The sequence below is a fragment of the Nothoprocta perdicaria genome, unplaced genomic scaffold, assembly GCF_003342845.1.
Source record: "Nothoprocta perdicaria isolate Ctin4 unplaced genomic scaffold, notPer1 scaffold_319, whole genome shotgun sequence".
Classification (NCBI taxonomy): domain Eukaryota; kingdom Metazoa; phylum Chordata; class Aves; order Tinamiformes; family Tinamidae; genus Nothoprocta; species Nothoprocta perdicaria.
Window position 1 is genome coordinate 415,119 of NW_020455554.1, and position 16,659 is coordinate 431,777.

Sequence of the window (16,659 nt, forward strand, 5' to 3'; positions counted from 1 at the left end):
TGCTAAACTATCAACTTACTTGGATTTAACAGATCTCCTTGCAGGGAAACCTAATTATGGAAATAAAACTAAAGCCTCCTTTCCCTGAAAGAGATTATTTTGCCTGTTTATTTATTTATTTTTGTACCAATCAATATGCTTGATTTTATTTTTTCCCAGAAATTTCTTCTATAAATATCAGCAAATTCTAATCTCTGCTCTGTRGCTTTTTGAGGGGCTGCTACAGCTAGATATATTTGGTGTTCTTTTTAAAAGTGGAGAAAACTAAATATCAAATTCTTCAGAGCATGCTAAATGCTGGAGAGACATTTTCTGCATAAAGAATCTGGTTTTCCTCATTGTGCTACATAAAATGTCTTTACGTGGAGGCACTACAAAGAATATGTAGGGGAAATTAATATTTCTCACTCAGTTTTTAGCTCAGCAACTAGAGTTCTCCCATCACAGGGTAACTCAAAGAATTTCTTTTAATGAGCATTTGGTCTTTCAGGTAGAAATAAAATTCAGAGACCACCTCGGTCTCCCTGCCGGCTTCTGGGCGGGCAGCCGGGGGGGTTAGCGGGAATCGCGCGCTTCCCGCTGGCCCGCCGCGGCATCCCGCTCCGGTGAGGTTTCCTCCTGCTGCTGGACTTGCTGACAAATGGACACAGGGCTACATGGCGCTCTGGTTTTTTTTTCTTTCTGGATTTTTTTTTTTTTTTTAATTTAGAGAAATGCTAGATGTATTTTGACCCAGATTTACTAAGTTGGGATACAGCACCTGTGGTTTTGATAGTCCTGAGGAGCTCCCAGCGGCCAAGCACTTTTATACACCTAGTACTGTGCTTGTCCTCTGGGACTGCCCAGAAGATGCATGGGTAGCAGTATCTACCTATAGAAAAGCCCAGACAGAAGCCCAGTGTGACCACATCGTTATGGTTCACACCCAAATGAACCAGCGTCGTTAGTGGAATGAACCCAAATGAACCAGGCTGCAACGGGCGGTGGGCTCAGTGTCAGGTCACTGAGACCTTTGCAGATGTGCAGGTTACCCTGCCAGTCTGCAAAACCCCACGCTGGGTATCTCACTATTCTGCAATCTGAAAGCTGTTTTAGAAGGGCTCGACAATTTAATGTTTAAATTGTCCCATTGAAGACTCTCATTTCCAGCTTCATTTTGCACTTAGCAACTTTGTGTCTTCTAAAGAGACAAAAACTAGTCAGATAATCTTGTTACAACCAAATGATGGTCCAATTTCCCCAATGTAGTGGGACTAAAATAACCTAACACTAAAATTGCCTAAAACTAAAATAACCAGATTTCATTTTTGTGTTGACAGRCTCATCTTTTAAGGCTATTCTTACCAGCTGTGGTGAGGAAGGGGCTCGTGGTACGATATCACAGAGTCAGGGGCCGCTCTCATTGAAGTCCAAGGCTGGATGTGACTCTGACATTGCAGTGGGGCTGGCCTGAGCTGGGCTTTGTCCAGCGCCAGCAGCCAGAGTGYGGCCAGATGAGAAGTGATGGCGAGCGGATCGAGCGCGGTGCCTTTTGTGCGGCTGGCAGCAGCACCGAGCCCAGAGCAGAGGAGGCCTTTAGCTGTCCCTAAATCAAGGCCGGTTGCCATGGCAATCACACGGGTTCTCAAAAACAGCGCCTGAAGAATATTTGAAAGATTCTAAGTGAGCTGTCCCATTAATAATGAAGAATATCAACGTTCAGCCATCTGTTATGTGTGTGTATATGAAAGGGCTGCGAGAGTGGGGAGCAACTCAAAATGCAAGTTGGTTTGAGCTCTGCCTGAAATGAAAAATTACAAGAGAGTAACATAAAGTATTATGGTATGTCAAATGCTGCATATTACTTTTATGGTTTAACATCATCTGCTAATATGTGTTGCAAGTCTATCAGGATTTGCATTATGTATTCTCATTTTTATAAGTTTGTAATTTGATGTTAGCATTTTGCTGCGGGCAGAAACTTGGCAAACTCTCAGTCAAAAAGATAGTTTCATAAAATATTTTGGAAGGCATTAATTTCAGATTAAACAATGAGAATGAAATACTTTCCCCAGATGTGGCTTGATGCTTCTGCAATCAGAAGCAATTTTGCTTGTTAGCTGAAATTCTGTGGACTCCTAATCAAAAATACATGCTTTGGGGCTGTGCTAAGAAAAGGATYTTGAAAGTGGCTCGGGCAGAAACTGCAGTAACTTTATTTTTTGTAAAACTAGCGCCTGCAAGTCGAAGGTGCATACTGATATGTGGAGTCTGCATTAGCAATTTGGACATAGTATGAGTGTATCCTGCATAAATCAGGGCTAAACGTATCCCAGGTGCCCTGCAGAGGTGTGTTGGAATTGGTCTGGATTTTTGTATAGCCGAGTCTCTCTCGTACGTTTTTGCCTTTCCTTTAGCTGAAGAAGAGAGACCCTTGATCAAATAGGGAGGGTGGTAGCCAGTGGCTGGAGGCTCCGTGCCCTTTTCCTACACACAGGGAAGATCCGTGGATTGTTGGTCAAGCAGCCCTGGAGAGGGGAGGCTCCTGCTTTGGGCAGGTCAGAGGGTTGGTTGATGCCTGCATTGCTCTGTTGAAGGATTAAAGCATCCTTCTTGCTGTTCAAAGTTATATTTCAAACATTTCTTTTTTTTTTTTTTTTTTTCTTTTTGGTTTATTAGGCAAACTATGAGTATTTCTACTGGTTGTTGAGTAGGAGAGAAAACTAATGAGGAATCCAGGATGTTTTTTTGATTTTCCAGGGCCTCACTGAATGTCAGTGAACCTAAGGCTCCATAGGGCTCTACTTTTAAGATGAATAAAATGGTACCTGTTGTTGAAAACATTTCTTGGACAGATTTGCAGAAACAGCTGGGAGGACTCAGAATATTAAATACGAAGTATATTTTGGTTGTAGATAACTGGGACCTGAAAGTGGGACAGTTACCCTTCTATAATTTGAGACTAAAARAAACAGGCTGGGCTCTTTGGACCAGTTGTGTTTTTCTGTTACAGCTTATTCTATTTACCAGCCTCTGGTGAATACTGCCTTGGTGGTGTGGGGAATGCTGGCAGAACCGAACGCAATAGGTCTAAAAATCCTGGTGGAAAGAGGAGCAGAACACAGGCAGTGCTGCCCCGGAGAGGCCCCTGAGAGCTGCTGCCCTCCTGCCGTGGGTCGTGCCGTGCCGTGCCGTGCCGTGCCGTGTGTCTCCGCGCGTTGCAGCTCCCCGTAAATGCAGCATGGCAGCTCGGCCGGCTCCTGCACGAGGGTTGCCTGTGGGTAGCTGCTTCTGGGCGTCTCCAGATATCATTCTAATAGTAAATTCAATTAATAACACGCATCTGCTGCAATATTTCCAGGGTATGTGTAATAAACTTGTACTGAAGAGCTGCGTGACCAAGGGAAGGGGGTAGTGAACTTTGGAGTACACAGGACCCTTTGTGCTTTAAACGTATTTAAAATTGGAATGTCAAACGCGGTTGGAYGTCTCTGCAAGTTCGCATTAGAAAATACAAAGAAAACTGTTTGTATTTTGGAATTAAAAAAAAAAAAACCTAAATAGCACACTCACACTGCTGCCTAACTTTCTGAGGCCGCTTAGTATGAACATCTTCAGAAATCACCCATTATTCAAAACTCCCATACAGGTCAGACAAGACAGTATGGTACCAAAAAAGAAAGAAAGAAACAAACAAAAACCCCAAAACAACAACAAAAAACCATGATGCAATAGCAATAATTAGACTATTTTTAGCATACAGRCTTCATATTGTACCTTTATATGAACATTGTTGTTTATGACTATAACTTGGCTAAAGGAAAATATTAGGAAGATGGTGTGTGTTTCTTCTAGTCTAGTGGGAAAAATGGAATCTGTAAAGTACAAGCAAAATGGGAGTCCTGCTGCAGAGAAAACTATGGCAAATGTTATCAATTTAGCCTTTTTTCTTAATGTTTGAGGAAAAGCCTGACTTGACTGAATTCAGTCTTCATTTGTCACTGAAATTCCAGGCAAACCACAGTTATGCCCTATGTTGTTTTATTGCTCAGCATAGGTAGTGAAAATATTGCCCAATTTTCTRAGCTAAGGCTTTGGCCAGATTGAAAGAAATGCTGCATTGATAGAAAATTTTAAAAATTCCTAAATGCAAGTGTTGTGTATGTGTTTATCAGACAGAGACAATATGTTTAGCTAAAAGTAAACTCAGTTAGAAGCATGAATTTTATAGAATATAAGTCTTGGTGGCCGGTATTTGCAACTACACCTTAGTTAACATCAGTAGATCTTTCTTTAATTTTTCTTTTTTTTCCCCACCATGAATTTAAATGACTACTTTGAGAAATAACATTATGATTTTTTTTTACCATTTTCTTCTCTTCACTCAAAATGTTGCTGCCCTTTTTCTCCTAAGCGGGGCAGGACCAGGATGAATGATGTTAGTAAGAGAGTGAAGAAGGCTGGAGCAAGCCGTCATGGTCGAAAGGATCATTCCTGCCTTGATCTGGAGTGGGAGTGTCYTACCTAAGAAAGGAATAATCTTCAAACATGTTTCTTTAGCTATAATAAATGCACATCATTTTTTAAAAAAAAAGTCTTTTCGAGGTTTATTAGGATGCTTAGTGACATTATAGAATGGAAAAACATTCTTGGCACCACTTACTTTTTTTTCCCCTCTTCTATTTTTAGGATGCAAAATTTGTAGAAGAGAGGCGCAAGCAGCTACAAAGTTACCTGAGGAATGTAATGAACAAAATTATTCAAACTGTGCCAGAATTCACAGCCAGCCCTAAAAAAGAGACTCTTATTCGGCTGATGCCCTTTTTTGTGTAAGTATCTGTCAAACAGATGTGCAGCGTATGAGCCTTTTTCTTTGCAATTGAAAATGTAATGCCAATATCTTCAAAATCTTCTAAACATATTTTGTATTCTTGTTTTCTTTTATATATATTTATTTAAAGGAATATATGATAAACGTTTTTTATTTAAATGACCATTTTGAACAAAAATCAGTATGTCAAGCTTTCTAAAGCATCTAAGTGACCCAGAAATCTGCATGAATGAATACCCTTGATGCAGTAGGTATTTTCAGATTTGTTTAATTAGAGTTTTTGTTYAGTATTTTGTTTTTGTTAGTGGGGTTTGTGTTTTTAGTTTCACTGAGAGGTTTATGAGGGCAGGTCACTATTAGGGTATTTATCAAATTAAGAAATCAAGGAGTCAAATCTGCTGATGTGTTTCCAGTATTGAAGTGACATGGTAATTTTGTGGCTTTGTTAAGGATGAGTAGTTTGTCTAGAAATAGTTTAACATGGTCATCTGTTAGGACTCTCAGAAAGAGAGTCCTTTTAATATATCCTTATATTAAGATATCATCTCTTAGTCTTTCCACTTTGAACAAGATTCTTCACGGTATCTATAAATGATGCGTAGATCTCTCTAAGAAATAATTTAAATGACCATTTTGTTTTGAAAGTGTGATTAATTGTTTCAGTATTGTCTTTAGCATAGTGTGAACTGGGGCTGTATACCTTATGCATAGATTTGACACCCTTTGAGAATAAGCCATTGCATTAAACCACATTAATGACACAATAAAAAATATTAATTATACACACACACACACACACGGTTGAACCACATTAAATCCTCAAGTCACTGCACAAGGTTTGGGGGTTCCGTCCTGCACAGACCTTCCTTTGCAGCATCACAATCCCATTAAAATTAGTAGGTTTCAGGAGGAATATACATACTTAGCACTTACTGTCTGCGTGATCTTACACTGAAATTTATATTTTCAAGGTGAAAAGTAAATTTTAAAATGTACCTATTCTTTACAAAAGACTATAGAAGAATCCCTGGTATTTTGTGGCAGTCACGTTTCAATTATTCTTTTTGAGCTGGTTGTCATAAATGTTGGTAGAGACAAACGTCTCCAAAGATGTAGATTCTTGGGAAGAGGAAAATAACTTGTAGAATATGCCTAAGGGTTGTAAAGATTTAAATAGTTTCAAATATTTTCAATTGAGGGGCCCTGAAATGATTTGTAAGTCCTTTTCAAAGAAATTGTTCCCGAGAGATGCTGCAGTTCACTCTGTTCCCTGAACAATACAGGGGCAATGTCGAAAAGAAGATACATTTGCAATTGAATTTTCACCTCAAATAATTTTTGCTGTTTGTCCCATGATATTTATTTTTAAGACAGTTAAATATAGCTGTGTGAAAGTGTACTAATAATCTCTTGTCAACTTCATTTCATGATTTGCCCTTTTAAATATAGAGCAGGAAAATAAATTCTGAGTGGCGTCCACATAAAGGACAATGCTATTTGAATGCCTGTCTGTGGTTATTTACGACTGAATATCCTGAGTTTTCCACGTGGACAAGTCGTAATGCAAAATGAAATGTTTAGGTTGAAGCTCTGCAGTTCTTCCTTATCCATCAGTTTATTCTTAAAAGAAATGATGACTTCTGGGAAACAAGGTACATTGACAAATGACGATTATGCTTTCAGGTAACATTGTAATTATTGTTACCTTGCATTAAAAATAGTTATAAAGCTGGCAACAATCTCAAGCAAAAACCGTCAGATTAGAAAACAAATACTCTAGTTAGAAATGCAGTTTGGATTTTTCAGCTTTAATGAAAGTGTTAGCTCGTTATTTGTACTGTGATGATATACTTGCACACTTTAGCCAAAAATGTTTTGTTTTGGAGGATTTATTTAATTTCAATTGTTATAATTTTCCAATAAAAAAAAATCTCTCCTTAATTGTATGATTTAAGTGTCCTGTGAGATTATGAGTTATGAGGTAGTTCAGGACTCTAAAGGTAGAGTTTCTTTTTATTCTTACTATGATCAATTGGCTACCCAGGGAAAATAGATTGCACGGAACTGCTCAGCACTAAACGCTGCACTTGCTTTCTGAGAGTCAGGCCTGGCTTTTGTACTGGTGTCTAAATAGAGTTTAGATTTGGGGTGKTTTTTTTATTAAGAAGACAGTAACAAGAAAAGTTTCAGAACYGCAGCAACCTTGCTTAACGAGATTGCCAGAGCTGAACAAATCTGAATGAAAGCTGTTACTTTGTTCTGCTGCTCCAAACAGAAAATTCTCTTATCTTGCTCTAATGATATGAACGAGTGGGTAGAATTCACTTCACAGAAAAAGCAGTGTCTTCTCACTAGAAGGTGGTATATATGAATTAGTTGTTTTCTGTGTATGGCTGTGTTTGGTTTTGATATTGCTGTGCGGCTAGGACATGGTGTTTTTGAGTTAATTGYTTTCTGGATGTGGCTGCAGTTTCAAATGGGAAGCATTTGAACTTCTCAGCAGTAGCACAGGGAAGTTTGTCAGGGTAAACATCAGCATGATGCACTGCTGCAAAAAGATTTGCTTTTTTGGGGAAGAATTGTTTTTCATTTGGGAATCCCATAGTTGTGCATACATTGCCTGAAGCAATGGACTGTAGTAAATCCAAGACTCTTCTGCATTGCCCAACTATTGTGGCAAAAAGGTTCCCTTCATATGCATGAGTATTTTCTTCTTRGAATGTTTCCTTCTTAGACAGTTTTCTCAAATAATAGACAGGYCAGCCTTCTCTCTGCTAGACCAGATAATGCCCCTTGGGTTTTTCTGGGGAACATTAATGAGATTCTGGAAAAGCTTCTCCATTGAACAAAATGGGAACAAAATTGGTGTACAATTGGTGTGTGTGTGTGTGTGCGTGTGTGTGTAGGGGGAGGGTTATTGTTTTATGCATTTTTTCCTGAGATGTCTGACCTTCTACAGAGGAGCAGAAATTTTAAATTAATAGAAAAATCTTCGGGACAGTGGCAGAAGGAACAAATTTTAGCAAGTATCAGGATGCTCAGACTCTCATTTGAATTCTGACTGTGCTGTTTTGTGAGCATCCTGACCTCGCACTGCTGGTGAGTAATAAAGAGCACTGGAAGCATAATGCATTTCAGTTCCACTGTATATTCCATTCCTGGAATCCTTAATGGGTTTTGAGCTCCCTCGATAGGAGATCTCAAACATGCCGRACACGGTGAAGTGTTTATTCTGTTATTCAATCCTGCCTTCGTACCTGTTAGCAAGACTTTAATARCATAAACCACAGTAAATAAATGCTTAATCTCTTTAAAAATCTGATTTGGATCCTAGATGCTGATGAAGAAAAATGTAAAATTCAGGTTGTGTGGACGGTATTGGCTGAGCTTTAGCAAGATGCTGCCCCGCGGGCCTCGCTTGGGCTGCTCCGTGGAGGCTGCCCTCCAAGCAGCCATTGCAGGCAGCCAGGCCCCCTTGGATGGGCAAAACAATTTAATTAATCTGCTGAGGAATACCCTGCCTTCGTTATAAAGAAAGATACTAATGTTGGTTTGGAACTCTAATACACTTAATAGGCTGCAGTAAAATAATCAGCTCACTAGCATTTTTCTTCATTACTGTATCAAATGTTAGTGGTTCCTCATAGAAATGTAATTGCTTTTGATTCCTCGTGCCGGGAACTGTCATTAGTGCAGCCTTTCTGATGTGAATCTTTATCATTTTAAATCTTGCTTTAGATTTTTTTCCATTTCAGTGTTACATTAGCTCAATGGCAGATTCGATCAAACAATTTCCTTTATAGTCCATTTTCATGTCTTAATGTACAAAAGACTGTCGGGCACTGCTCATTTGTGTGTCTCYGTGCTGAATAACAACCTCTTTGTAGCGAAGCATTTGACATCAGAAATTAAAGTTTCCTGTCCATGCAGAGCAAAACCTAAATCAAGAGCTGGCCCTGCTGGATTGCTCTGTATGCTACCTGGAGGAACCCTCTCTATTAATACTTGCTTCCCATTCACATTTATTTGCAGTCCCAGTGGGTATGTTGTGGATAAATAAAACTTGTTATAACAAGTACAGTTGTGTTTCGGTCACCTTATTCTCAGTTTATCTGAAAAGCAGCACACACGTTAGCCCTCAGTTAATGCATTTGTAAGAACAGAGGACTTTCCAGCAGCAAGCATCACAGCTCCCTGTACCWTAGCATTAAATCTTTCAACTTGCATAATCCTAACAGGCTATGGGATTTCAAGGATATTCTGCCTAACAACCAACTAAAATGTTTTTTTTGGAAACCTCTTTATTTCTATTTCAGTGATTTCTGTATTATATATACTCATTTCTCAAACATAAAGGTTTCTTCCTGTCACCCTTGTCCTGGGCCCAAACTGAAGTGTAAGGAATTCCACCTAAACACAAGGAAAAAGAAAACTGCCTGAAAGGTGCTGGACCACTGATGGGGGGGACCCGAAGCGGTGGTGGAGTCTCCATCCTTGCCATCCTCACCAAATCTCAACCTGACACGTCCACCTGAGCCTATGTGCTTAGCATAAACATATGCAGAGAAGCGCTAGCTGAGCAAGCAGGTATTATGTGTGAGGCAAGCGCGTGAGCGACGGGAGCCTCCTACGAGGTGTGCTTCGCTCTTCAGCTGTGCAGTGCTATTCAAACACTCGGGACTTTTGCTTTGGCAGTGCAGCTGGTTGCACCACAAACATAAGTATTTTAGTACAGAATTTAGTGAGTACTTGCAGCTTGCTTGTGCTGCGCATCCATCCGTTGCCTCATTTTCTGGGCCATGGCTACCTGTTACAGCATTTTCTAGGTTAATATTACTGGTCGGTTCTGCCAGGCTGCCACTCATGACATTTGTTCTTGTGTAGTAGCTTGTCAAATGTGCGCTTTAAGGAAAGCAGAGGACAGAGTCGTCAGTAAATCATCAGTGAAGAGGAGGGTAGAGCAGGCTCTGAGAGGCTGTGGTCGGCCCGAGGGTGTTTGAACACCATGGGGATCAACAGCTCTTCTTGATGATGAGTTCAAAAAATACATCGTCCTCGTTTCGCCAGGCAACGTTCCTGACAGCTTATTTGATAGCAAGAAGTTGTGTTGCTTGGGTGGTTTGTGTCAGTCGCCTTTCAGCTGCCTGTTTTCCAGGTCGGATCATTGTCAAAGATGCAGTGTTTGTGCCCGTCCTTCTCGTTGCATAAGTGTCTCGCCCTGCCTGGAAGAGAAATTTAGGAGAAGGGTAGTTGAGAGAATCAAGGCTGCAACCCGCCAGCCACTCAAAACGAGAGGRGTTGCTGGGGAGATACTTTCCAAATATTTATTTCCTGCTAAATAGTTTGCAAAGTTAAGTGTCTGTGCTCAGTATTGCAGACTACTTAGCTAAAAGGATGTAGAGAATAGATGAGGTTTTATTCCTGCCAGAATATTGCAGTGAGATTCAGGCAGACAGTGTATTTGTAGGTTTCTTTCAAAAAAAGAGTTTTCAATGTTACTTTCAAAATATTTTAGATTAAATAGAAAAATTATCTCCAATTCAAAACACTAATTAAAAACTTGGCTATCACCTCATCCAATAACTTAATCTTCACATGGGTGCTTTTTAACTGTGAAAAGTGAACTATAACCATGAAAAATTCATGGAATATTACTCTAAAGATCTTTGAATGCATAAGCATTAATATAAACTATGTTAAGTATAAAGTATGTTATGTGCAAAGATGAGAGGAGAATGATATTAAAAACACAGTGCTTTTACTGTGTTCTTGGCCAGTGACAGTAGATGAGRTTTTCATGAAGAGATTTAAATTAAAAAAAAAAAAAAAGAATGTTTGTCCATTTGCAGGCCTTTAAATCTCAACCTCCAATGAGGGGGAAAATGTTAATGTAATTTTGCCTGGTCTTGCCATATTTTAATGTTCTCTGCCTCATTATAATTTATAGGAAAGCAGTCTAAAGCTACCAAGAGGTTTCTAAAATATTCTAATTATTTCCTCCCTTTATGGTTTGCATAGCTGGACTAATAGTACTGGGCTGTAGTGGCAGTATAACTGTTAATTAACCAGTCTTTCTGGATGAAAAGCTATAAAAAATGATACTATGAAAAAAACAAAATAATTCAGAAGAGTTTTTCTCTAGGGTGTAAACAACACAGCAGAAATGAGTTAATACAAAGTTTATGCATTGATTCCCTTCTCTTATTTGAATTCCTGCTATCTGTGTACAATATAGATAAACAAAAACCTACATGCATGCATCTATCTCTGTCAACAGAGTAGCTACGCTTCCTGCTTTACAGTTTCTACAATTCTGTAGAAAAAAAAAGCTGAGGAAATCTCTAGGTGCGGATGTGCCTGGGGCCTGTGGGCACAGCCCTGGAGCTGGGTTGCAGCAGGCACAGGTGTCACGGGGCACATATTGGAAACATGATTTTTATTTTGATTTTTGGTTCTGTTCGTTGCACATACTGGCCCRTACTGGGGCCAGTATGGGTTGCAGACAGACATTTCCAGGGGCAGTTGGTGGCAAAATTGCTGTGTCAGTGCCCTGTGGTGCCAGGATCTCAGGTATCCTCAGCAGGGGTAGACAAGCGCTCTGGTGAGGAGGAACATGTTGCACATGGGCACACAGGGAGTAGCATTGGCTTGGAGATGTGACTTTTGATTAGTAAAGCATTTTCTGAAACATGCTAATGATGCTAATTTATCGCCATGCTAACGGACTGATCTACTTGTAAAGCTACACAGAGGCCTTGCACAATATTTATCTTCTAATGGGACTGTGTTGCCAAGCACTGATGATTGTTGAAGCGTACATACCTTGGATATCTAAAGTCTGATTAGCACGTTAAGATAACGCAGGAAATTCCATGGCAAAATTGTGCTTTGCTGGGGGTATAAGTAAAATCTCTGTCTTAAGTGGGTTGGCCTTAACAGAGCTGTAGTTGTTGGTGTTATTTTGGGTTTCTTCACTTTGTAGGCAGTTGGATTTTAGTCCGTCATAACCTACAAGCTTCAAGCATCATTCCTTTTTATTTAACTGGAACCTGAAGAAGCAGGGCAAAAATTGCTTGGTGCAGCTGTGTCAGGATTCATAGTGTTAGCTCTGTGCCTCTTTTAAGAGTTAAGATTAGAAATCGTATTAGGTTGTTGTATTCTCTTTATTTCATGTTCTGGCACATCTCAACATCCAAGGTGTGTATTACAAAGGCACTGCATGCTATAGATGTCTTAGTTTTTCTTTTTCCTCTTTGAAGTAGATGAGAGCATTATGAGCACTAGTGGAAAATGAAGAAGGAAAAATAGATCAGGAGGAGCTGAAACAACAGGAATAAGCAGGGAGGGGGCAGGCTTTGGTCCCAGGTGTAAGGTATGAGATACTCAAAACGTGAATGACTGCTGAAAAAAAGAACATCAAGTCCTTGTAAGAGATCAAGTGTTGCAACTCTGCTGTACCTTTCCATACAGTAAGAAACTGTCCTACTTCCTCTGGTGATTTTTCTGTCCTTAAGTTGGCAAAAATGAGTTTTGCTGTCTTTTAATTACAGGTGGTTACTTTTGATTAAATGTCCAAATCTGTAAATTGAGCTAGGAAGAGTCAGGTACGTGTGGAAGATGATTGCTTCCATAATGGTATTGCATAAGAGCAACCAGCCGTCCAAATTAGCGTCAATGTGCCCCAAATCCTGATCCCTCTTCCTCTCCCCTGCCTGCCCGCAGCGTGTGCTATTGCCCGGTTATTTTGCCTTTGCAGCACAGACATCTTCCCCATCGTCAGGGAGCTTTGAGTCCGCAGTTTTCCTTCGCTGCCGAGTTGAAGCAGAYGTGGTTGAGCTGGGCCGGGCGGCCTGTGAGGCCGGGAGGCCGAGGCCGTGTTCGCAGCCGGGAGGCGGCGCCTGCGGCTCCAGCCGTGTCCGTGCGCCCACCAGTGCCAAGGACACCTCCGAGTTCAGCTCTTGGTTCTGGTACCGCTTTCCAGGCGGGTTTTAATCCGGAGGAGCAACGTGAGCCGCTCCTGGTTTATGGAGGAAGCAAAGAGTTATCAGTGCGGCCCCAGCACCAGTGGTGTTTCCTTCCAGCACTCGGACGCCTCCGAGAAAACACGTTTCTCATCTGTTTCTCTCAACCTAATGCTCGGTAAAACTGGTGTATCGTGCAGCCGCTCCAGGCTTTTTGTATTGTATCACCCTCCTTATTGAATCTTTTCATAGGAAAAACCAACTTCAGTGCCTAACACTTTGACTTTTCATCTGATTAGCATCTAAATGAGGACAATGAGCCTCCGGTCTGCAAAGTTAATTGCTATAAACTGTTCAATGGGCCTCACAAATAGGTRTTTATGAGCTCGTTCCCATCCAGCAGACTTTTGTCCTGTATTCAAAGTGACCTTTAGGCAGCTCCTGCGAAGAATAACTTGGTGTATAATGTTACAGAAATAAATACTGCACAGAACGGAGGCATTTGAGGGCTGATGGTCTTTTACAGTTGCCTTTGAATCAAGTAGAGGCTCTTGTTTAGGGCTGCCTGGGAAAATAAAGAACATATGCAGGTTATGTTGAACAAGAAAGCGTCGTCAACACTGCAGCATTACAGTGCTCTAGAAAAGCMGCTTTTCACTCTATTAGGCATTCGCGTTTGGTCTCTAATGGGTCTTGTCCTTTTCGACTTTCAGAAATCGTAAAAAATTGCTCTAGGAGAGTAAAAATGCCAAGTTGTCCGTTAAAATTGCACTTTAAAAATGTGCAGTCATCAACGCACCTAATATTTCTTCCTTTTACCCTTTTCTCACATGTAAAAATAGTCAAGTGTCCCCTGGATAGGTGCCACCAGCTCCCAGTCTGTGGCAGGCAAGTGTCTCTCGGCACCTTTGCTCCGGCCTAGGGAAGCCAGATCTCCGTGGGCTGCCAATGAGTTTCATTTAAGGAACGGGACTGAGAAGCTTTTTGAGTGGGTTATTGCCTGGGCACCAGGAATTGGGTCAACACTTTTTGTCAGTTAGCAGCTGGATTAATCGGGAAGATGATTCTGGAAGAAAAGCTGCTGTTCCTGGCAGCATTTGGTGGTGGTTCTTTTGCCCTGCTCTTTAACACCTGCAAATAAATTCCCTGCGTCCTTGGCAAGAGGCCGATTCTCCCGCTGTGCCGCTTGTCTCCATCCCCTACCTCGGGAGGAGAGCAAAGGGTTAACACGTTTCGGAAGCACAGTGCACAACCACTTAAATTTTGGTGTTATTACAGCAGTGCTCCAGTTTCCCTGGTAACCGCCGGGTGACGGGGCTCTCCTTTCCGAAAGCGGCGGCTTTTCGTGCAGCCGGCCGGCCCTGCGCTRCCGCGGCGCGACGAGGGGCTCGGCGGCCAGCTGGGGAACAGGACATCCCTTCCTTGCTTTGCAAAGGAGCCCAGGCCGGGGCCTTCCAAAGCCTCACTGGGGTTAGCCACGTAAAACTTGAGTTTAATCTCTGCCACCCGATTTTCTTTCTTACAATTCTCAGCTCCCACCTTAAAATCTGTGAATAATCAGGGCAAATTGTAATGCAGGGGACTTACAAGCACAGGTGAACTTATGCCAAATGATTAATACGTTGGAGAATTGAAATCAAAATAACTGAACTGGTAAATTACTTGGAATAAAAACAAGTTAGTCGGAGGACGGATGCTTCCGAGCAGCGATTCCGGATGTGCAGCGAAGCGCAGACCTGATAGGAGAGGAGCTGCCTTTGGCAAGTGATGGTGACTCACGAGGATCTCACACCTTTGCTGTGCTTGGAAAATGGTTGTTTCTGTAGCGTTTATCTTCTTAGGAGAGAGAGAGATGGAGAGAGGTGGAGGCTTCCCGCTGCCTCGTGGCTGGAAGGCACAGTCCTTGGCAGGGCACTCGTGAGGAGGAATCCGCGCTCTGCCGAAGTTCATGTTTGCTTAATAACAAAATGAACTGAAAAATGTGCAAGTGGCTTGTAAAATAGGCCATGTCTTGGAGCTAATAGGAAATTTTTCTCATCCTCCTTTCCACAGCTAGTTTTAGAGCATTGTGCAAATCAGATGAGCGTATTAGCTGGTGTAATAGCTGTTGCAAATCTTATTTTGCTTCTTGTATAAGAAAGTTTCTGAACGTTAATCAAACGTATTTGATCATGTTTCATTTAAAGTAAGTGTATATTTGTTGGAATTTGTTTAAACATTTGTTGGAATGTTTAAACTCTACCAAGTTTTTGAAAAGCTCTGATTAAAAAAGTAGGCTTGCTTTTCTAGCTACGAGACGTCTGATCAAATACAGAACATAGGAAATCCATGAGAGAGGTAATACTGTCCCTTCAGTTTGTCTAGCAARGAACAGCTCCCTCGTGTTCGTGGTTGCAAAGCGCGTGGCAGCCGTGTCGCAGTSCTCTGTGCTTTGGAGGATGTGGCAGCGCCGCTCTGCGTGGAGCAGGTCTCGGGCAGTTGTGTACAGTGTCAGGGGCTTATCGGGTACCAAGGTGCTGTGAGGAACCTCAGAGAAAATCATGTATTTRGGTGTTGATTTTTTTTTTTTTTAAGTGCAGTGCCATTTTAAGTGCATTCTAGTTTCAGTAAGTGAAAAATTTTAAGCTTGCTGCTCTATCAAGAATTAAATAATGGCAAATGCAGTGTARTAAAACCTATTTAATAGATTGTGCTCAAGCTAGAGTGGAAATGAAGTGAAAATATAAACAGCGTTTTAATGGAATTTAGTTCTGCGTTTTATCATGGCTACAAAAAGGAAAATAGAGATTTTTCTGATAATAGATTCACGTTGTAAAAGTGTAGCTTCAAGTGAATAAGCAGATGTCCTTTAATGCTCTTCAGTACGTGTTCGTAAACTCATCAGAGTTGCCAAAGTGGAAAGCAAAAAACAAATAGCTTCCTGGTCATTCAATGCTAGAATTAGAGACGCTCTGGAGAAACGTCCTAAAAATGCCTTAAACTCTTAGTTTTCACAAAATATGTGTTCTCTTCAAATTATTTGATCTGAACTGAGATATGACAAATTTTGAGGCTGATAAAAGTATTAAAGATGCTCCTTGTCTTTGCAGGACATGGGTCTTGTTACAGCCAAGCTAATAGTCACCAACTGCTGCTAACATGGATTAAGTCACATTCAACTCTCCTATCTCTGCTTTTAACTTTTTCACTGATGTTAAGCACATCTTCAATACGCAAACTGAGCTGAGAATTAATGAGATTAAAGCCTCACCACAACGGGTGACTAAAAGCTAAGCTGATGAAGTGAATTTTATTCAGGCTATTTGAAGTTCCTTTTATTTAATATCTATCTGCCTCAAGTGAATAAGATATATTTTGTATTTAATTAAGAATAACGATTTCCAAAATGTTACCATGCATATTTTAGATTGCTGATGAATCTTTCAGCATAATTCAGGATATTTAGATGTAAAATCTCACTTTTTTTTCTTTGCTGTCTTCTGTCTTTAAGTAATAGAAACGTAAAGCAAAAATGCACAAGCTGGTGTTGAATATTTGTGTCTGTTTCCTAAAGCAGTAGAACGGGATTCAAGCTATTTTTAAGGTGTTTTGCATTAGTCTAAAATAGTGGGGTTTTTTTTTTTTTTTCAACTTTGCTAAGTATATCATCTGTGTGCTTTTCAGTTGAATTTTGCTCATAGAAGCATTTGGTCRCTTCTAAATTTACTTATATCTTGCTTGTTTTTTCCATATGGCGCCAGATACACGTTACTCCCGCCAGGATCTTACGTTTCCCCGGTTCAGTTTCTGTGCCTGCGTCCGCGCTGTTAGCGCAGGGGCGCTGGACATCTCCTTGCCAAGCTCRCCCAGGCCTGGTGATTCTCTCATCGTTCCTTTTTACAACGTAAA

General features: G+C 40.8%; 1 protein-coding gene across 1 annotated transcript in view; it reads left to right on the forward strand.

Moving 5' to 3' along the window:
• SNX29 (sorting nexin 29) overlaps positions 1 to 16,659 on the forward strand; it is a 105,999-nt gene that overhangs the window by 74,421 nt on the left and 14,919 nt on the right. The window contains exon 20 of the mRNA XM_026042953.1: positions 4,669 to 4,808. Within this exon, the coding sequence (XP_025898738.1) occupies positions 4,669 to 4,808 (140 nt within the window). The remainder of the gene's footprint in view (positions 1 to 4,668; positions 4,809 to 16,659) is intronic.